Source organism: Sciurus vulgaris (genome assembly GCF_902686455.1).
Source record: "Sciurus vulgaris genome assembly, chromosome: 1".
Classification (NCBI taxonomy): domain Eukaryota; kingdom Metazoa; phylum Chordata; class Mammalia; order Rodentia; family Sciuridae; genus Sciurus; species Sciurus vulgaris.
The window spans coordinates 26492140-26514932 of record NC_136461.1 but is presented as its reverse complement, the minus strand read 5'-3'; the positions used below and the strand labels follow the sequence as shown (position 1 = coordinate 26514932).

At 42.8% G+C, this 22793-nt stretch overlaps 2 protein-coding genes across 6 annotated transcripts in view; both read right to left on the bottom strand.

The window, feature by feature from the left end:
- Window positions 1–3908, bottom strand: part of LOC306655585 (protein argonaute-3-like) — a 114017-nt gene extending 110109 nt beyond the window's left edge. The window contains 1 exon segment of the mRNA XM_079130147.1: window positions 3581–3908. Coding sequence (XP_078986273.1) covers window positions 3581–3599 — 19 coding nt within the window. The 5' untranslated portion in view covers window positions 3600–3908.
- Window positions 3909–7679: 3771 nt separating this feature from the next.
- LOC306655547 (protein argonaute-1) overlaps window positions 7680–22793 on the bottom strand; it is a 61710-nt gene continuing 46596 nt past the window's right edge. For all 5 annotated transcript variants that reach the window (XM_079130133.1, XM_079130129.1, XM_079130130.1 and 2 more), the window contains 7 exons: window positions 20673–20832; window positions 20412–20502; window positions 19223–19417; window positions 16995–17129; window positions 16291–16392; window positions 15634–15833; window positions 7680–15405 (listed from right to left, as the gene is read on the bottom strand). In XM_079130133.1, coding sequence (XP_078986259.1) covers window positions 15297–15405; window positions 15634–15833; window positions 16291–16392; window positions 16995–17129; window positions 19223–19417; window positions 20412–20502; window positions 20673–20832 — 992 coding nt within the window. In that variant the 3' untranslated portion in view covers window positions 7680–15296. The remainder of the gene's footprint in view (window positions 15406–15633; window positions 15834–16290; window positions 16393–16994; window positions 17130–19222; window positions 19418–20411; window positions 20503–20672; window positions 20833–22793) is intronic.

Genomic DNA, 22793 nt, shown 5'->3' with positions numbered 1-22793 from the left:
CAGAGTGATGGAATCACGGACATTTTGAAAATGTCTTGTTAATCAAATTATATGTTCTTTTTTTCCTTTTCTTTAAGGTCTTTGTTTGAAAGAAAAAAATGTTTCTTATCTCCTTTTCAGTTTTCCCTCACAGCATTCCATCACTGACAGAAATTAAATTCTAAAATAAAAATCGAAATAATCTTGCACATTTCTGTAAGTCCCACTTCTAAACATATACGAAAGGAAAAAAGTTTTAATGGCCACTTCAGGGCAGCATAAGCTAAAATCTAAGCAAATCTAAGTAGAAAATCCTTTACTGCTTTCAAAATTCATGTCCACCAAACAGCAGCAATTTGACATTTTTTCCTTCAATACAAAAGACTTCCAAAGTGATAAAGATTGTTTGTTTTAAGTACTATGCTAAGGGGCTCGGGATATGGCTTAGGGGTAGAGTGCTTGCCCAGCATGCATAAGGACCCAGGTTCAATCCTGCAAAACAAGCAAACAAACAAAAAAATACTAAATCCTACATTGAGAACCTGATGGCATTATTTGCTTTAATATTCTGATTCCACAGCTTTAATCCTTCTCATGTAAACCTCATTCTTGGTTTAGTATTAGCTTCTATACATGCAACATTGGCTCCTTTGAAACTTAATCCCAAATAACTTTAAAATTTTCATTATTAAAAAAATGCAGAGCTCCAAGACAACTATATTCAGAAATGAATTTAAAAGTTTAAGAAACAGTCTATTCACTTTTGCAGTACTGTATAAAACTACTATTAAACATGTCAAACCAATTTGTATATCACTAATTTATGATAAAAGTAAATGTTTTCTTTCTATTATTGAGTATAAATTCTTCCTAAACAATAGTCTGAGCACCTAAAAAATACAGACTAGAGTAGTACTGTTCTAAAAAATAGGTCTTCAGGAGATGTGGCATCTAAAAGAACATTTCTGGGAAGGCAACACAGTTCCTTGAGTAAGGCCCTGGGTTGATCCCCAGCACTGCAAAATAAACAATCTTATCTCATAAGATTTTTTTTTCTGAGACTCTAGCCAAATGAAAAACCTAACAGAATTGGAGAGCCAAGATTCAATATTAAAACCCAATAGACTATTAGAGAACATCTAAAAATTTTTAGGTGTAAGTGTGTGTGTGTGTGTGTGTGTGTGAGAGAGAGAGAGAGAGAGAGAGAGAGAGAGAGAGAGAGAGAGAGAGAGAGAGAGTTGCACATTTTACTTTGCTTTCAACCTTACATTCAGCATTAAGCATTATATATACAAATATATATATGGTCTCAGGAAGAAAAGAAAATTTTGTTTGTAATGGTGAAATCCTGAGTGAAATGACAGCTTATCTTTGTTATTAGACTTTGTAATCACACTAACTGCACTGAAGAAAGAACTTTACAATGAAAGATGGCCAAGTGTACAGTCGAATCTAACTATACTTCCCCCAATGTGATGACAGCTAAATGGATACATATTTTAGCAACAGAACACCTAAAAAGAACAAGTAAAACTCATTTTCTGGCCATATTTAGCTAGTTGTAGTAGTTGACTAGGCGGTTTCAAGTCATAAGTTTTTGTTTGTTTTGTTTGCAGTACTGGGGCTTGAACCCAGGCCCTCAGGCAAGCTAGGCAAGAGCTCTATCACTAAGCTGCACTCCTGGCCCTTTAATAAAATTTTTGTTTTGATACAGGGTCTTACTAAATTGCCCCAACTGGAACTTGCAATCCTCCTGCCTCAGCTGACAGAGCAGCTAGGATTACAGGCATGTGCTACTATGCTCAGTTCACAAGTATTTTCTAAGGTATTGCCCACATACTTGGGCATATGTTCATATGAAAATCTAAAGGATGAAAAGAAAAAAAAAAACTTTAAAAACACTTTTTAAAATATCCTCAAAAGTTTTAGGATGATTAGTAAAACATTTAACTTTCATGTTTAGTTTTTCAGGCTTGATGACAGGGCAGTTAAGTAAAATTTGCCTGTAGCTCCAAATCATCACATTTCCAGTACAATAAAAACAAAGAGTAAAAAAATGTAAATAAAAAAAAAAAAAGGCAACCATGTACAATGGCTCTTGCCTGTAATCCCAGTGAATGGGGAGGCTGAGACAGGAGGATCACAAATCTGAGGACAGTCTCAGCAACTTAGGCAGTCCATTTCTCAAACTAAAAAATAAAAAGTACTGGGGTTGTGGCTGTGTGGTAGAAATGTGCCTAGAATGCCTAGAATGTGTGAGGCACTGGGTTCAACCCTCCGCACCACATAAAAATAAATAAATAAATAAAACAAAGGTACTGTGTCTATCTACAACCAAAAAAATTTTTTTAAATAATAATAAAGAAGAGTCTAAAACTTCACAGACTAGACCAACGTTTGTTTCTAAGAAGATATAGTGAAGGCAAAAACTGGAGCACAAAAATGAGAAATGGTTGAAATTGAGTAGAGAAAATTCCATGTAATAAAACTTCTAAAAAAAATCCATATTCATAATTTCTGAGTTCCCTTTTGTATCCATGTGAAAATTACACTTCCTAACCTATTCAACAAAATTCTTATGTCACCTATTTCAAACGTAACCTCACCCACTATCTCAGTGTCTTACTTTTATATAAGTTTTTCTTGTATTTAGGTATATCTCAAATTGGCAAAAAAGAGATGTGAAATTCTGGGACTTGTAATATCAGTGACAAAAGACACCACTCCTCCCAATATTTTGAAAAGTATAAATGAATGACTGGATGAAGTGTACTTGCAAAGTTAACATACAATCACAATCATCTGGTAAGGAAATTGTTATGTAACACCTATTTTATGTCTCTTAATTAATTTCTCTAGGACCATAAACAGTATTTTTTCCTTTTTTCAAAGATCACTATTGTCCATGTTGCCATTTTTCAAGACTGTCATTCCCCCTCTTCTCAAAGAGCAGTTTTCCTAAATTCCAAATTTCCAGAACTATGACAACTGCTTCTCTAGGAAATAGAGAATGGGAAACCAAACCAAACCAAACCACTGTCAGCAGACTGAGGATCCACCTTCTCATTATAAGCAGAGATCTAGGTTGACGTGACATTTCCAAGCTCCTCGGAAACTACACACCACTCTACCACAGAGATCGGAAGAGAACTCGGGGACGAACGCAATGCCATTTTGCATCTGACGTCGCACTGACAGCTATTTCAAACTTAATCTCACCCGCTATCTCAGCGTCCTCGCCAGCAGTTTACCAGGTAGGTGAGCGACAAGGCCGGCCGGCCAGCTTCCAGGGGGCACACAACCCGGTTAAAGGACACGCACATCGTTACGCCTTCAACTGGAATAACAAAAGCTAAGGCAAACCACACTAGGATCCGGAAAAACCACTCCAGGGGGCGGAAAAAGTAACGACGCCCAGATAACCCCAAACTTAAGCCCTCCAAGCAACGTCCTCAACTCAGTGGCCCCTGGGGAGCTGCGGCGGGGCCGCAAGACCAGCGACGCCCGCACGACGCGCACCTGGGGCGGAGGGAGCGACGATGCTCAGGGGACAAGAGCGGGGTGACACCCTCACCTACCGGGCCCCGCAGCTCTGACTCACCTGCGGAGCCGATTTCCATTCATGGAGCTGGGGGGAGTGCTTGGGACGAGAACGGCGCCCGCCACAGGGGCAAGGAGGCGGCGAGGGGGCGACGCGGCGCGACGGGCGCCTCACTCGGCCCCAAGGCGGGGATGACGACGGCTTCCCCTCCGCGACCGCACTCTGAAAGCGCTCGGCCGAAAGGGCCACGGTCGGGAGACAGCCCCGGACCAGGCGAGAGGAAGGAGAGGAGTGAGGCGAGGAGAGGAGAGCCCCGTCCGGAACTTGCGTCGCCCGTGGTCCCTGATGCTCCTGCCGCTCCCCACCACCGCGGGCCGCCGCCGAGCTCCGCGGGGCCGCCCCGGAAGCCCGCCGGCGTCAGTTCCGCTGCCCGGCTCTCCCGGCGTCCGCGCCTCGCCTCTGGGCCCCGAGCCGTGCGGGAGCGACGTCGGTGCGGGCGCGGCCGGCGCGGAGGACGCCGGGGAGGTGTCAGGGAGCCGGCGCCGAGCCGGGGCGGGGCCGCGGGCGCGCGCGGCGGTGCCAGCCAGAGACAGCCCCGAGGGGCCGGCCTTCCCGCGCCGCCCGGGCGGGAGTGCGGCCGGCCAGCGGAGCCTACCTGAGCGGCAGCCTACCTGGCGCTGGCTGCCGGCGGAGGCGAGCTGCAGCCCGAGGCCGCGAGCCGAGACTGCCCCGGGTGGGCCACCTCGGAGCTGGGGAGTGACCACCGCGAGCGGTCTCTCCAGTTACGAAGCGTTGCTTTAGCAACACCGGGAAGGCGTGCACAACATCGTGTGAAAACAGATGATTAAGAAACAGGACATTACACAAACATCAGATGGAATGATTTCCACATTTCAAACTCTTTAATAGCGGCTCCTCACACTGAAAAACCCAAACTCCTTTCCAGGATGAAAATGTCTGGCGGAAAGGGGCCCCTTGCCTTTCTCCTCAAGAAAGACCCCTTCTCGTAACTGGTCAGCCTCCAATTCCCCCTCGGGCCAAGAGCTTCTCTTTGCCGACTTGGAGGCTGTTTTTGGCTCCCTTGACCAGAAATCCCCTTCTCCCCCCATTCCCCTTACTCACCACCCTAAGTCCGGCAGCCCCTTCTTTTCAAACCTCCACCTAAGGCATCTTCGAAGAGCCATTTCTGGACCACCAGCCAATGGGGGTGCGCCCCTGCTATTATATTTCCTTGGTAACCCTTCTTTCTCCCAGTCTGTAGCTCGTTTAGTTGAATACTTCATTGTATGTCCCCCTCTCCAGTAGAATGTAAATTTTATAAGTAAACTAGGTCCAGCACATTGTCAGGCAAATAATAGATCCTTAAAAAAATATTTATTGCTCTAGTGAAAACTGATATTACTTTATGCAGGCTGAGCAAGGATTAATGATTTTTTTCCCTGTGCCCCTAAGCATCAGTAATGTTTAAACTTTTTAAAAAATCAAAATTATTTCTGGAAAATGAGAAAAAGTACCCTAATTTTAGTGTATGCATTACCTCCCCTCCCCACATACACACACACAGAGTGAGATTTGGGATTAGTCACTTGATTCTTTGGGCTTCAGTTTTCTCATCTGAAAAATGTAAAGAATCGCATGTACCTTTCAAAGTTCTAAGGTTAGGGAATGTACATAAAGCAGGGAAACCCTTCCTTCAATGTTAATAACAAAAGTATTCACTATAGTTAAAATCTTAAAGCTCTTAATAGGTTGACCAACCGTATAATAAATGTTGAATAACTGGAATGGACTAACCACATCTGACTTGGATTCTGCTTCACTTTATTCTTCCTTCACATCCCTACCCCTGAAAATACACTCCCCAATTATAAAATATGAAATTAAATATCACCAGATGAAACACCGCATTTTGAAAGTCATTTTCAGTCCTTGGCTGTACACAATCCAAATCTTGGTTGCAGGATCTGACAGGGTAAACACCAACTCTTGTGCAAGGGCCTATCACATCCTCAAACCTTATTTACCTTCTCCCAGAAAAGACATGATGGTGAATTCTCAACGTAGGAAACTTGTCTTCTTTTTGGACATTGATGGGACAGGATTTAGACTCTGATGCCTAGGCTACTTCTGCTCTCCAGAATCCCTCCTCTTCAGATTAAGTCCATATGAAAGGCTCATGAATTATAACATCAAGAAGTGGGAAAGCAAAAAGGTTTGGATGAGTCTGCCAAAGGCAAAGCTTAAGAGTTTCTCTCCTGGCAATATACCCTGGTTTTGGATGAGTCATTCTCGGACTGAGTCTGCTCATAGAGGTACAGAGGAAGGTCTTTTCAGTTTCTTCTTAACTGCCATTGCCCCAGTGCCTAAAACAGTGCTAGTGCCTGGAACACAACAGCATTTAATAAATAGTTGTTGGACAAATGGATGGATGGATGAGTAAATAAATGGGTTTCAAGAACAGAGCTCAGGAAGCAAGCTAAAATTCTGATCTTATTCCTGATGGCACTGATGTGTTCTCAGAAGGAAAAACTATAAAATGATACAAAAATCTCAGTGCAGGAAAGTCAATGCCCTCTGAATGAGTACCTCTGCAGTCACCCAATGCAAAATTTCTTAAAATATGATACAAAAAGCACAAACTAGAAAAGTTTAAAAAGGCAATAAATTGAGCTTTAAATTAATAAATTAGATATGAAAAATGAAAACTTCAGCTCTTCAAAATGAAAAGGCAAGCCACAGATTGGGAGAAAATATTTGCAAAACATATATCCAACAACAAAAGTGTCTAGAATACAGCTAAAAAAGATGAATGAACCCAATTTTTAAAAGAGTAAAATATGTGAACAATTTTAATGAATAGATCAGGATAGCAAATAAGCAGATGAGAAAAACGTGGTCATCAGGGAAAGGCACAAGATAACCAGTTACCCAGTGCACTCAGGAGAGAGGGTGCCCTGATGCCTACTTTTAACAGATGTTAAGGTCCTAAGTCCAACAAGCCCATCTCCTTCCTCACTGCCACTATTATTCTACTCCACTCAGCACTTTCATACTCCTAGGCTTCCTGTGTTCGATAAGAAATATCACTGATAAGGATGGTATCCATCAGCATCTTCTGCAAGGCAGAAAGCAAGCAACTTTGTACTACAGCAAACACAATATAAAACATGAACTTCAGGGACAGACAGCTAAGCTTGAAGGCCCTCTTCTATTCAATGTGAATGAACTCTAGGAAAGTCACTCTGAGATTCAAGTACCTTGTCTACAAAAGGCAGAGGAACATAGAGAGCAGATGCTCCTGGATGCCTAATATCCCTTATCCCTTCTTTCTTACTACTAGACACGATTAGTCTTCCTAGTCCACATGATTCAAAGGTTAACTCCTGATTACTCTAAGCCACTTGTGAAGGATGATCCTGTTTGCTTTGCCAATGACAGAATAGGAGTAAGAAGATGAGCCATTTCTAGTAAGTAAGACATGAGGCTGATCTGCTAGGGATTCCTGTGAAAGATTTTTCTTGCTTTGGAAATGTGACACTGGTGACAGTTTGTCCCTCTTCTGGTAGACATTGTTTTGCTAGCATCTTCTTGGAATTATAGTAGCCATCTTAGGACTGCTAGTATGAGGACAAAGGGTAGCAGAGCAAAAAGATTGCAATCTGGTTATATGGTCATTTATTCACTTTGTTAACCAACCCTTGGAGGACTTAAATCAGGACTTCTTGGCATGTGAAATGATGGTTTCCTGATTTGTACCAATTTAATCAGAATTTTGTAATGATTAAAGATAATTGATAAACTATGTGATTACTATGAAAATGCAGTTATATGTTATATAAAAGATACTGTTTAAACAAATTAGGCAAATACTTCAAAGTACTCAAGTCCCTCTTTTTGCAGCTCACTTCCATTAACAGCCCACAGACCTTTTCCAAAAACCTAGTCAGAAACTGGCACAGTGGAGCAGGCCTACAATCCCAGCTACTGGGAAAGTTGAGGTAGAAGGATCACAAATTCAAGGCCAGTTTGAAACACTGCCTCAAAATAAAAAATGAAGTGCTGGGGAATATAGCTCAGGGTTAAAGCACCAAATTTGATCCCCAGTACTGGGGGAGGTGGGGAACTGACTGGGAGATTCTATCACCCCACCATCCCCCCCCCCCCAAGAATTTAACATTTTATTTATTTATTTTTATGTGGTGCTAAGTATTGAACCCAGTGCCTCATACGTGCTAAGCAAGCCCAATACCACCCCTTTTGAGAGGAAATCTCCCAGCCTGTGGAAGATGGGAGAGAGCCTAAGGGCTCACTCCCTAGAAAGGGCTCTCAACATTACTTTGTCCCCAAAAGACGTTGCTAAGAAGATGATGGTGACACTATTGTAGAAGACTTGTCTAGAACAACAGTATGTTCCTGCAGGGAAAGCCACAAAGGCCTAAAAAACCTTGCTATGGTGTCCTGGGCAAGGCAGGTGTGTCACATAAGAGGAGGATTTCTAAATGTACCTTATTCCCCAGCAACTCCATCTTCCCAGCTCCTCCTCAACACTGCTGCTTTGAAAGACTGCTTCTGTCATCTGTGTATACCTTCTAAGCCAGCAAGCTTTCCTCAGCTTCTAGACAAGAAGAATAAATGGAAAGCTAGAAGCAAAAAGGTAGAGCTAACTTTCCAACTGAACAATACTTTCTATTAAAGCAGTACACACAGTAGCCTGGGGACTGACCAGATTCACAACTTTAAACATCTTCTCAAACTATAATCCTTTCCTTTAGCCCCCAAACCCTAATTACCACAGGATTCTTGGGTCTGCTAAGCCAAGAGAGACCCAATAATACCCAGCCTTACTCTGCCACAAGGCATCTATCTGCTAGACAAGAATGGAGCTGTGTAATATTTTGTCAATTCATAGGGCAGAAGCAAGCCTGTTCAATCAATGCTGAAAAGGGATGTCCAGGGGTGCAGGGACAAGACTTCACTCAAAACCTTGGGCTCTAGGACCAGACAGTATAGGCCCTGGGCTCCCAGTCTCTTTGAGAAACAACCAATAGACAAATACTGGAGCCCTTTCAAAATCACTCATTTCTAAAACTGATGCTTATTGCAATATTTTGTTATAATGATCATCCTTCCCAACCCACCTGACCTGAGCTGGGGATTCAACTTAAGGCCTCACACATACTAGCCAAGTACTCTACCACTGAGCTATACTACCAGTCCTGCCAAATTCTTTGTTTCACTCAAGATCATAAATTTATTTTGTCTTATTTCAACTGGGAAAAATCGGTTCCATGTTCCAATTTGCTCTTTCAGTTCAACCAACTTCCCTAACCCCTGCTGCTAAAAAAGAACATGGGTCTCACTGGCTCTTTCCCAAGGGAATCTGGCAGGTGGTAGCCACAGGTTAGCTCTGCAATTTGAAGTCACAGCACTTGGCCTCCAGAGGAATGCTAGGCCCATTATACACACACCGGCTGCCAGTGATGATTTCTTATTGGGCTCTGTGCCAGAATCCTTCCCTTGAACCATCTTCCCCCAGTGTACAAATAGAACAATGCAGTACCAGGGAGAAATGCCAGAACTAACATGCTTGATAACTGTACTTCCAGCAAAAGGTACAAAACCACAGAACCTCTGAAGTTGGGGCAAGAGTGGGAAATGATAAGCTGGTGAAGTTTCTGCTTACCTGAAGATTCAGGAATGCTGCCTCAGAAATGCTGCTCCATCCTGCAATACTCAATATCACTCCTTGACCCCAACCCCATACTCATGAAACACAGATTTCTCTTTAATTTTACTTCCATTCTCAAATGGTTGTATATGCTACGACTCTGAGATGACAAAAATTAACAGAATGTAGTTTCTACTTCTAGTAATTCATAGGTTCTGGAGAAGAAAAGTCATAAGAATAAATGTAGCAAGTTAAGTGTTATCCAGTGCGCTAGTACATCATCTAAGATACTGTTGGAAAACAATTTTTGTTTGTTTTATTTATTCTTTTACAAGTATCTCCTAAGGACAGGAGGAAGGTGGAGGTGGGAGAGGCGTTGGTCGTGGTGAACAACTTGGTAGTCCTAGTCTTAATTTTCCACCCCCCCAAAGTTCACTTTTAAGAATTACTGAAAAATGACCTAAGTAAGTAATATTGTTGTTAAGGTCTCAAAGAGTAGGATAGTAAAATGAGGAAGAAAAAAAAAAAATACTCCCCTCTGCAGCAGTTCACGTTGTCAGTCACTTCTTGGACCATCTTCTCTCTTGACTTTTCTCCCACCTTGTTAAACCAGTCCCTTACCCACCCACCAAGATGTCTAACAATGATTTGACTGTCACCTTAGCTTCTGTTTCTTCTACCCCTTAAAATGAATTTTCCTAGGGTTGTACACTGTTTTTCTCAACTTCTTCTCAGTTGTCTTCTTCATGCCTATGACTTTAACTATAACTACCATTTATGTAAGTATGACTCTAATATCTATAGCTGTGTTTTGTAGTTCTGTCTGGCACCAAAACTAGATTTACTGGAAACTTGAACCTCATTGCCTCAGAAGTGCCTCAAAACTCAGACTATACTAGCTAGCTGTCTTTCATCACAACATCCCATCTGGATTAGAATAACATCCCAATGTACTCACATGTTCCAGTAGAACCTCTGCAGTAGCCTCTACCGCTCTACCCCTTTCCTCAGCCAGTGTCCCACTAATCCTATCTCCTATCTCGAATCTGCCTTTTCTTCTCTCTTTTGATACACAGCCTTGTTCCAGTCCTGTAATATCTTTCTCCTGTACCAGGGGACTATATGGCTAATCACAATCATCTACTGAACTTGAGGGTCCTTAAGGAGATCCTATGTTACTCTTTTTTGTGTTTTTTAAAATTTCTGTGCAGAGCTGGGAAATGAACCCAGGGCCTCATGCTTGCTAGGTAGGTGCTGTGCCACTCAGTTCCACCCCCAACCCATTTTCCTTATTCTTGAATTGTGCCTGCCTTCTCTCCCACAATACTGCTGTCACAGTGCTTTGCATGTTTACTGAATGAATACAGGAAGGCCCTGTGAAGTATGACTGCATAGCAATCTATTACTCCATCCTAAAACCTATCAGAGATGTAATTAATCCCAAAGATTTTTGGGGGGTTGGTGGGGAAAAAAAAGAGAGAGACTGCACTTTTAGAAATAGAAGCCACTGTTGTCTTTATAAAACACAGAATTGTGCTGCTGCTGTTGCTTGCTTCAGAAGGAACTGTACATTACAGCTGCTGGGATAATTTCACAATGGACTGGACAAGGTACAGCTCAAAGCAGGACACAAACACAAGTCTCAAAGAGAAACAAATGCAAACAAGTACACAGCTGTGGGGCTCCAGGGACACTTCCCCATCCATGCTGGACTTGAGAGGGATAAAAAGTTTAGAAACTAAAGTGAAACCCAGAGTAGTCACACATGCCCACCACATGGCTGCTAAGTGCAACATCACACACCAATCAGGTTGGACTGTGTGTACAGGAAAGTCATTTCATTTTTCCTTATTGCTACTACACCAGGGGACTCAGTGCATTTGGACAACATTGTCTTTACTTGCACAATTCTTGGAGAGTTTCCCATTTTCCTTTTTAAAGTAGGAAATCTGCTTTCCCCACATCATTGTTTTGTTTTGAGTCCATTTCTTCCACTCCTTTTCTTGGGCTCCCAAACAGCAGCCAGAGGTTCTAAATCAGTAGGAGTAGAATAAGGGGAGAGCACCAACCCAGCCTCTCTCCCAGCCCAGGGAGGAGGCAAGTCCTAGTAAGTGGAGGGAAAGAGAAAACCAGAGAATCTCTCCTCCCCAGTCTGCTTAGAAGGCCAAGAGGGAAGAGTGCCCTGCATATCCCTGCCATGATCAGACTTGAAGAAGAAAGGCTCCCAGCTACCATCCTGGATCTGCCCAAACCCAGTAAATAAATTAAAATTACTTTCCCCAACGTAGTTTTGAAAACTGCCTTTTGGCTAGTTTGAGATGACTTTTCTACCCTGAAAAGGAAGGAGCTTCCATCCTATTTTGTCACACAGGATGCCAGGTCTAGCCTTGCAGATACCCCATCAGCAAGCTGCAAGCTAAGAAAACAGCGTCCTCTTGGCTGCTCATCATGTATGCAGCCTCATTCACATCATTCTGGACAAAAAAAGAAACTATCCAAAAACATTGCTTCTCAGCCAAAGAGGACACCAGAAAGGAGCTATCTCACAGGTGGGGGCTAGGAGCTTTTTAGGGAGGTTTCAAACTTCTAGGTACCTTCTTCTTCAGCCTTATTCTCAGTGTTCCCAGCAACAATAGCCCCAGGTTTAACCCCAGAAGCCAGCAGTAGCACCTCAACACCAAAGGGTTATGTTGGACTGGATAAACAAAGAGCAGTGCTTTCCTTTCCCATCTTTTATCCAAACTCTCTCCATTCTCTTCTGTACGCTCCCTTCTTCCTCTGCATCCATCCTCTAACCCTCCAACCCTAAATACCCAAATAGCTCAACCCGAGGCTATCCTCAGCAAAAGGAGATCTCAGGTAGAGAGAAAAGGAAGCAGAACTAGAAACAATGAGAGAAACCAGCTCCAAGAAGTGGATAAACATGGAACTGACTGACGCCCTCCTGATTTCATGCCAGTTGGGCAGGCCTGCTGATCTGCCCAAGGGTAAGCTTGAGGAAAGTCCAACCCAGGGTTAATACCGCTCGGAGTGAGGAGCAGGTTCCTGGTCTTCTGTAGACAAAGAGTTAAGCCTGACTTTGTCAACTAACAGTGAGATCACTGCAGCCATGCAGAGAATTCATCATCACATAGGCAGACGGGCAAGCAGGCTGGCCAGCAAGCAAGCTGAGTGAACAGAAAAAAGGAAAAAGAAGCCAGGGAAAGTGAGAATAGGAAAAGGAAGGCAAAACAGTGAAACAAAGGGAGCGAGAGGCCTGTCTGAGGATGAGTCGAACCAGGGCCCTCTCAGTGCTTCCTTGGAGCTTGGTAAGAAGCGCTGCTTAAATCAAGAAATTTGGCTTGCTTGCAATACCACTTCTCACTGGGCGTGTACCACCCTTCCAACTAGAATGACCAACATTGTCAAGGGTATTTTTCAAATCTCAAACATTTTTTTCCCTTACATTAGGCAAGAAGTAATTTTCTTATCATTGCCCAAACTGCTTCTCTTGCTTTTATTTCTTGAAAGGTATGTGCAATGCCAAAGGACTAAAAATGCCTTTCAAGCCCCAGCTTAAAACCCAACTAGAGAGAGTGAGGCAAAGAGAGAGGAGAGAACACAAACTTGCTGCTGTGAGTAGTGACTGCCACCTGTTTCCTATGGACATTTGCAAATGCTGGTGAATGACTAGACCCTCCAGGAATAGTGCCCTTATCACAGTCCCAAAATGTACCCAAATAGAGAACATGCAGAGCCCATTGTCCTAGGAGAGCTCCCTCCCCAAAGGGTGACGGAACATGAAGTAGACTGTATATGAAGGCGATGGACAGGGCAGATGGAGTGTTGGCATCACTCTCTTTAGGCACTTGTGTAAGGAATGTAGGCTCTCCAATAAGCTGCCTCCTCCCAGAGCCCTCCATTCTGTTCCTCAGCTGGGCTTGTGCCCATGGGGCACCCCATGCTGTAGCCAGCATGAAAAAAATACAGGAGGAGTTATTCAACAGTCCTGTTGCTTTCTCCATAATGAATGTTTGTGCTACGTTTTATGAAGTTGTTGAACAATATAGCCAACCAGAACAGAACCTGGGATAAATTGTTTTGCATAGCAAATCTGGGTCTGTACAAGGGCTGCCTTGGAAAGAAAAGGGTAGCTCTAACTCCACAGGCCAGGATTCAGACCCTCCTTCCCCCAGCTGGTCTCCAAGCCAGGGCTAGGTTTAAGGTATCATGGCTTCACAACCAGAGGGGGACACCCAAGCCCAAGATCCTCAAAAAGAGGAATTTCCCCATTGAAGCTGAAACTCCTCAGGACAGAGGGGGGAAAAAAAACAGTCGAGGAAAGAGGGGACCTTGCTAAAGGTCAGCACAAGAACCCCCTTCATTTCCAGTCCTGCGAGACAGCCAAATCCCATATCTCAAGACCAAAAACAAAAACAAAAACAAAACAAAACAAAACAAAAAACCCCAAAACCCATGCCACCCACTCACATGCCCTAGTGGGAAACCAGGAAAAATTCCTTTGTGTAAACAGAAGCATTAGGGAGCAGCAAAATTCCTAGTGTGTCCACAGGACATGCTAGAATCTGGGATGAGTCAAAGGACAGTCCAGTCCAAAGGAAGGGAAGATGCACTTGCAGGAAAGAGTGCAGAACAGTGCAGAGGAGGGAGCCTGCAGCAAGAAAAAGGTATTTTCTGCACAGAGGAAGGACAGAGCCTGAGCCCCACCTTGGGGAGACCACCACCCCTTACCTAGCCAGGCCAGAGAACAAGTCAGGTACACAGTTCCTTCTGATGGCTCAATGTTTCCGGGATGTAAACTCATCAGGCATGGGAGCGATTTCCAGATTTTGGCAATAGACTCAAGTTATGGTATAAAAATAACATTTAGTTTTCTTTTTCTTATTTTAAACCTAAGGATCTTTTATAAGACACCCCAGTTAAGAAATATTGAAACACAAGAGACTTGACCATCAGGGGGGGGAAAAAAAAGAAGCCAAGAATGAAAAATGCTATGAAAGTAATTCCAGACCAGGGCAGGGTGGCAGGTATGGGGACAGGAGGAAAAAGGAGGCATAAGCGGAAAGGCCAAGGGCCAGTCATCTCAGCAGCTCCAAGACTTGTCACGTCTGAAAGTGCAAATGTCAATGGATTTTAACCATCTTGAGGTTGTGATCTTTTTAAAAGCTCAATGAATGTGGAAGTCAATTCCTTCAAATGCAAAATAGCTGGCATTCTGGCTGGAGGCTTGTTGTGTTCAGGATATTCCCCACCTACCTCCTCTCCCACCCCCACCCCATCCCCCAAAGAAAGGTACAAAAGGTTGCAGTTCTGCAGCATTACCATTACAGGGAAGGCACTGGTTACCCACCAGCAGGCGGAAGGAAGACAGGGTAGTGTCACTTCAGAGCTAAGTGCCATAGTGCCTTAAGTGTTGCTAGAGGGGCTGGATGACTGTCAGGAAGGAGGTGTAAGGTGGGGTAGAAAATGTGGAGAGGAGTAAGGGCGGTGGGTGGGGGTGGCAGCTGGGGGAGGAGCAACCAAAACCATTAGCATTAAAAATCTTCCTACAAACTGGATTTTGAACATCTAGTATCCTAAAATATCGATCTGGGTCTGGTTTCATTTTTCTTCTTAGACAAATCTAGACCTTTTTTGATTAAGGCTCCTAAAAAAATCCTTCCCTCCTCCCACCCACTTTCTCAAGCCCTTTACTTTCCCATCTAAAGTAGCAAACCCAAACCTACCAGCTTTTGTCCACAGGGCTGCAGAGCCGACCTTACCAAGCTGTCAAGCATGAGTCTTTAGTTAGCACTGTGAGTCACATGAGACACCTGTGTATATGGTGGGCACCAGTGCTGCCCTTCTTGGTCCAGTGGGGTCAGGGCCAGATGTGACGAGATGAGGTGAGGGGTGGGGAGTATGAGGTTAATATCAGAGATTTCTGGCTGGTGGTCTGTCTTGCTGGCCCTGTTCCCCATGTTACAACCCCTCTGAGGAAAGAAACAAGGCCTCCTGTACTCCTCCCTACCCCACCTCCCTCCTCCTTGCTTCCTCTGGATTTGGGCGGCACAGCTCCTGGGGCTTGGAAAGCTTTCTTCTATCCAGTGAGGTAACAGCGTTCTGCCTTCAAGCGAAGTACATGGTGCGCAGAGTATCCTGGTGAACCTGCACGGCTTTGGCCAGGGCCTGGGGGTCCCGCCCATTGCTCTGCCCCGATATGTGGCTCCCCTCTCCACTGAAAAGGAAAAAATGAAAGAAGTCCTTCCTGGTACACTGAGCTACTGCTAATTCCCTCACCCATCCCTGGGGTGCCAATTCCCATACCAACTTAAGAGAACACCCCAACCCAGGTTTGGACGAATGAGCTCAAGGACACCAAATTGAGCAGCACCCACCCAAGGAAAATTAGGAGAGTCTGAACAGGCTGAAACAAAAAGGAAGCCAGGCTGATTCCAGGCCTCACCTGTCATGCTCCTTGTCCACCAGGTGGTATCGTGCCCGGAAAGCCACTAGGCGGGCATAGTAGGCTGGTGCTGGGATAGAGACGGAACGTGTGCATCGTACATAAGTGTGGCACAGCTGGTATGTCAAGATCTGAAGCTCATCTGCTGTGAAACGGTTGTCATCCCAAAGGACATAGTAATGGGATGGTCGGCTGGTACCCTAGGAAGATAGGAAGTTGAGGGGCCCCAGGTTGGGTAAAGGGGTTGGCTGATAATAAGAACAGGATCACTACTAAGAGTAGCTAGGATGGATGACCCACACATGAACAGGCAGACACAAAACCAACAGTGTCATAAAGCACCCTTTTATGGGCAACCTGCGAGTATATTCAGGGTTATTAAGAAAGCAATCCTGGAGCTGTGGGTTGTTGCTCAATAGTAGAGTGCTTGCCTAGTATGTGTGAGGCAATGAGTTCAATCCTTAGCACCACATAAAAATAAATAAAATAATTTAAAAAAGTTACCGTGTCCATCTACAAAAAAAAATAATAAATTTATAAAAAAGAAAGCAATCCTGATTTGAACACCACTTAGTGATAACTCACATATTCTGTAGGCAGTAGAAATTACCAACTAATCTTTGACCCAGTGGAAACCCCAGGGCACAGCCCAGCTACCTGGATGCCTGCGTGGCTGCACAGATAGAAGTCAAACTCAAATGGATGGGTGATGTTGGTGTCCACAGTGGTCCCAGCTGGGATGTTACCACTCTTCCCAATCTGTATAGAGAGAAACACAACCAAGATCCCAAGACCTGCCTGGCTCGAACAAGGACCTTGGCTGAATTCTACTGACTCTACCAGAACCCCAAGAGCAAGACAGAAATTACTGTTCCCAGGGGGTACTATCTCTTGAAATAATAGGCTTCTAAAATCAAAAACTGTATTCAAGTCCTGATTTTGCCATTTATTACCTGTGTAATCTTAGCTGTAAGATTTAACCTTTCTGAGGTTAAACTGGAGATAATAATAGTACCTACCTCACAGGACTGCTGTGAGGAAGACGCCTTGTACAGTATCTGGCACATAGGAGAAGTTCAATAAATGGTTGTTCCCTTTCCTTTCTCTGGGAGTTGTCTATATATGGGGTCTAGGCCAGGGAGCTAGGAGGATGGAGAGGAAGTATAAGGGAAGGAGGGGAGATGGGGGACACCAAAGGAAAAAGGTGGTAGAGGATGGACCACAAGAGCCAGGGGAAAGGAATGAGTTAGGGAGATGCACAGGACAAGGACTAAATCCTCCCCAGACTCAAGAGCTTCTCCCCTTTCAAGACAAGGAAGACAGGATGAGGGTATCAGTGGTCTCCTCAATCCCTCACTCACTCGCTCATTCTTGTCAGCACAAAAAAGGCGGGTGTGATGACGTTTCTGCACCACAATATAAGTGATCCCAGGCTGGTAGTCCTTTTCCAGTTTGATGCAGGCATCGCGAATGGCCAGTAGCTCATAGTGGAGGATCTAGGCACAGGGTGAGGAGAGAGACAAAGACACATAGCTCCTCTTGAGTTCATGTGCTTTCCTGAACTAAAAGACTGTCACTTCCAATATGGCTTTTTACCCAGTCTCCCTTTATAAACAGATGCTTATCAGTTAAGAGATGGTGGGTTTTTCCTGCCAAAATCAGCCTTAAACTCAGTATACCTGATATGTTTCAGTAACACGTTGGCTGGGAAGACAGTACCCACCTGGTTCCCATGCGTAAAAAGACCCAATGTCAAGACACAGAATCGAAGTTCACAGAGCAATCACTAAAATCCTAGTTGATTTCATGATCAAGAAGATAATGGGAATTCCTCTGTGAGCTCCAAGAGCAGACAGGGCTTGGTCCACCAAAGAAGAGCAGACATACAAGTTTCTGAATGGGTGCAGAGGGAGTAGATGAATCCAGTCCAATAAAGATGCAGGATTATAAGATAATGAATGAAGTAAAGAAGTCATCACAGTGCAATAATATTGCCTGTGACCATGTATGTCAGATAAAGGAAGTGAAAATTGTATGGAAGGGGTTGGGAGTATAACTCAGTGGTACAGCACAAGCTTAGTATGCCCAGGGCCTTCAATCCAATTCCCAACAACAACCCCTAAACATACACAAACACAAGACAGTAGAAAATGATAGAACTTGGAAACAACTAGAACTAAGCCAAAACCCAAGCTTCATATAGTTGTATTACTTTCAGCAAGTTATTTAACCCCTCTAAGTCTCACTTTCAATACATATATTATTACTAATAAGAATTATCTCACAAAACCATTGTGAAGACTTAAGATAATTAAGTAAAGGCATAAAAAATCTAGTATGAATTAATAACAGCTGATAATTTTGCTAGTCAACTGAATCTTAACTCATAGCTATGTGAAGCTACCAGACATTTCTGAACTAAAAAGTGCTATGATAAATTTGGCATTTAGGAGATAAAGGATGACTTGGAGAAACTGAGTGTAATGGTTAAGAGCATGGACTTTGGAATCAGAACAATGTGTCTGAATTCAAATACTACTTATCAGCTTGATTGACAATGAAGACTCATTTAACATTTCTAAACCTCAATTTTCCCATCTGTTAAATGAGAATGATAAAATTATTCTTTCTCCCAGGCAATTGTAAGCATTCAAACAGAATATACATGAAGTGCTCAGCACAATTCACAGCATAAGATGTGCCCAATATACTATAGTCATAATACTATCCAAAAGTAGTCAAGGGTTGGGGATATATTTCAGTGGTTCAGCACCTGCATACCATATATAAGGCCCTGGGTTTGATCCACAACCACATACACACACACACACACACACACACACACACGGTAATTAAGAAGAGCAGTTCAGTACACTAGTCTAAGCAACAGAATATGAAGGGTTGCTAGTGAGAATAAACAGGAGTAACATTATGAAGAAAGATCAACAACATGGTTCTCAAAGTGTCGTCTCTAGCCCAGTGGCATCATTTAGAAACCTGTCAAAATTACAAATTTTAGCCTGGCACAGTGGCACATGCCTATAATCCCAGGAGTTATGGAGGCTAAGGCAGGAGGATCTCAAATTCAAAGCTAGCCTCAGCAATGGCAAAGTGCTAAGCAACTCAGTGAGACCCTGTCTCTAAATAAAATAGAAAACAGAGCTGGGGGTGTGGCTCAGTGGTTGAGTGCCCCAGTACCAAAAAAAAAAAAAAAAAAAAAATTGCAAATTCTAGGGTTGCATCCCAGACTTACTGAAACAGAAATTGCAAGGGTAGAGACACAAACTGTTTAAATAGGCCCTCCAGGTTACACTGATATATGCTAACATTTGAGGACCATTGGTCTGGGGCAAATTGGAATGAGAAAGACTGGTCTAAAGCAGTCTCCAACATGAACCAATGAGTAAACAGGCACTGAGAGCTTTCCGTTATAAGAAAAGTGTATAGATGCTTAGACACTCCATCTCTCAGTTGTGATTCTTGCCCCCAAGCCTACCCTGTTTAGCAAAGCTCCCAAAGAACTGGGACACCTCCCAGTGCCAACAGCTGAGAAAAGCACCTAGCCCTCTGGCCTCAACGTGGGCCCTACCTGGGGAAGCTGGCCTTCAGGGACCCCATCTCGATAGAAGATGATGCGTGTAGGTTTGAAGCGGGTGGACTTGTAGAATTGGATGAGCAGCTCCCGCACCATGTAGGACAAGTCTTCAATGATCTCCTGCCGTGGTCTCTGCACCCGCACTGTAGCACAGTATCGGCTGGGGTGGGCATCCATGCTGCCTACTACCTGACAATCAAGAAGAAAGGATCAGTCAGCTGCCAATATATCACCCTCCCTCACTGTCAGAATGTGGGTTTGAGGAAAGGCTTTTCAACAAGAAAACTGTGCAACAAAATGAGTAGGGCCTAGGATTCAATAAGCCCTGGTTTTGATCTGTTCTACTGTACTTTCAGAATTTACTTAATCCATCTGATAAGAATACCTGCTCTCAATGGTGTTGTGGTACATACAATGCATCTCACAAAAAGCCCAGCCCTATCCCTTGCAGAAGAACATGTGAAGATTTGACACTACTAAACCAGTGACCACATTCAGGGCAAGTTTATCCTTTTCTCCATTTAATGTCATCTACCCAGGAACTACGACCATCTTGTAGTTGATTAAAGTATGTCAATTTCAAAGGGGACAATGACCACAGTGTAGGAGGGATGGCCACAAGCAAAATAAGAATAAGCACATTATGGGTTTTGCCTGTCTTACCAAATTCAGACAAGTCTACCTAAAGAAATAAGAAAGCTGAAGAAATACAAGTGAGAAGGAATTGCTGATCCCTAGCAATTTGGAAGCCCCTAAGGGACAGGGAGCCAAAAAGTCAGGAGAGGAATTGGAGAGACATCTAATCAACTATATAGATTAAGGGTGGTGGGGGAGGAACAGAGGAAAGGACAATCCCAGGAACTAAATAACTACCTTAAGAGGGATTTCAGAGAAGATATATACTTCCCCACATCCTAAAAGCAAGTGTGGAAAGAGAAAAGTTCAAACGCAGAACAAGTGTGATGGGAGACTGGCTGGTTCCGTTTCTGTCCCTAGACCATATTCTCACTAATCTTTCCCCAAATAAGATATCACACAGAGCTTTAAGGGTAACAGGGATGGTGAGCTGCAGGGTCTTATCAAGGGTCAAGAGCCTAGGCTGAGGGAAGGAAATCATGTGCAGTCTTGAGGACTGAAGAGTTAAAAGGAGAACCTTTTGAGGAAACTGAAGAGTACAACTCACTGCTGTGATAGAAGGTTTTTTCCCATCCCCTGCTGGGGGGTGTGTAACATCTGCTCCCAGGAATATCACTGGCTGTTGAAAGACAGCAGAGCTAAGCAAGGAAGAAAAAACAAAATGGTGAGGAATTGGATCTTCTCTGTCTACACCATTCAGCACCTACTTTGTTCTTCTCCCTCTTGTGTTTGATTAACTCTGCCTGGCCAAGGCACCAATCCCCAGCAGGGTAACTCGACAAGATCAAATGGTCAACAGAGTTCATACCGCTGGTGTGGGACTAGGATGTTGTTAATGCCACCAAGTTTGACATTGATCTTGAGGCAGAGGTTGGACAGAGTCTGAGGTGAGGTCTTGACCACGTTCTTCACCTGCACACACTGAGTTGCCATTCCCAAAAGTGTATCTCCAACTCGTTTCACCTCAGCTACAAGAAGGGAGAGAAACGATTAGCACACTTAACAAGTATTTACTGAGTGCCTACTGGATACTAGGCAGTGTTACGAAATGCTAAGGAACATGAAGGTGACCAGAAACACATCACAAACACTGCTCTTATAATGCTTACTGTGGAGCAACTAACTTTAAAAATCATGAAAATTCTAATATTGATAAATGCTACAACAGAAAACCTCATGGAGCTATGAGAGAACATTATAGGGGATAATATACTGGTCAGGAAAATATTCTCAAGTGAATAATGATGGAAATGAAATCTGAAAGGAGCAAGGGGCTTAGAGGAGGGATTTGAGAGGAACATTTCAGGTAGAGGGAACAGAATTCAAAAATGTACTCTGCTAGAGAAAGTAAGATACAGGTATATTTGAGAAATTGAAAGGCCATATTGACTAAAAAGGAGAGCAAGGGGCCATATTGTAATAGAAAAAAACGCGGTGATTAGGCTAATCTATGGAAGAGATGAGGATAGTTTAGATTAACCTATTATGTCCCACCATCCCATTTGTGGAACAACAAAAAACTTAAATTGAGCAAAAAATGTGTCATGGTAACTTTGAAATAAATATTTGTTTCTAGAGTTCTATTCTTTTGAAAGAAGTAGTAAATGAATGATTAGTGATAATATTCATTAATATTATTGTCATTAATACTAAATAATAAATTATATAATGAGATCTATATGATTTCCAACCTATTTTAATGTACCTGTGTTAATTTCATTAAAATATTCACAGAATTGAAAATTTGGGACCTATGAGGTTAAGGAGACAGTTGAGCTGGAGACATAGTACCGTGGTACAGCTTCTGCTTAGCATGCACCAGGACCTGGGTTCAATTCCCAGCACTGGTCCCCACCACACACACACACAAAAAAAAAAAAAAAAAAAAAAAAAAAACTTTTAAAATAAAATTTAAAAAATTAAAGAGAGCTTTCAAGAAACATTTGATTTGAGGAATTCAGTTATAGAAAAGATGCATGTAAAACAGAAGAGATTATAAGAATAAATTTTAAGTTTCTAACTTTTCTAACAGAAATAGAACACAAATTCTTTTAGAGAGATGTTTAGTTAGAAATGTTTTTTGTCATCCCACTAAGGTTATCAATTAGGCAAATGGGCACACAGGTTGGAAGCTCAAAAGAAATGTGTGCAATATTTAAGTATAAGTAGTAACTGAAGACATGATATTGATGAGATCACTAAAATCAGTGAAAAGAGAAGAGGACTTAGATCTGAATCCTGAGGAACTTCTAGAATTTGCAGAACAGGAAGTTGGGTCTGCAAAGGAGAAAAATTCACAGAGTCAGAAGGAAGGAAAAGATGGTGTTACATGGTAAACACTAAGGGAAAATAGTATGTCAAGAAGGAATAAGTAAACAAGAAAGTCAAATGCAAGCTAGGTGTGGTGATGCATGCCTATAATTCCAGTGATGCAGGAAGATCACAATTTCAAAGTCAACCTACGCAACTTATTGAAGCCCTAAGCAACTTAGCGAGACTCTGTCTCAAACTTAAAAAAAATAAAATAAAACGGAGATGGGGAAATGTCTAAGTGCTCCTGGGTTCAATTCCCATTATCAAAAAAAAAAAAAAAAGAAGCTAAAGTCAAATATATCTAACAGAGTGGTAAAACAAGGACCAGAAATGTCCTCTGGAGTTAATGATATCAAAGGAAAAAAAATAGAATATAAAGACTTAAACAGGCACTTTACAAAAGAGATTAGTGATTAGTCAAGACATAAAGATATTCAAATTTATGTTACTAGAAAATCAAATTAAATGTAAATAACATCATTAAAACCCTAAAGAATGGCTAAAATGAAAAAGACAATACCAAGTTTGGTAAGGATTTGAACCACCTAGAACTATCACACACTGCTATTGGTGCAAGTATAAGCTGGTATATACACACAACAGAAATATGCATAAA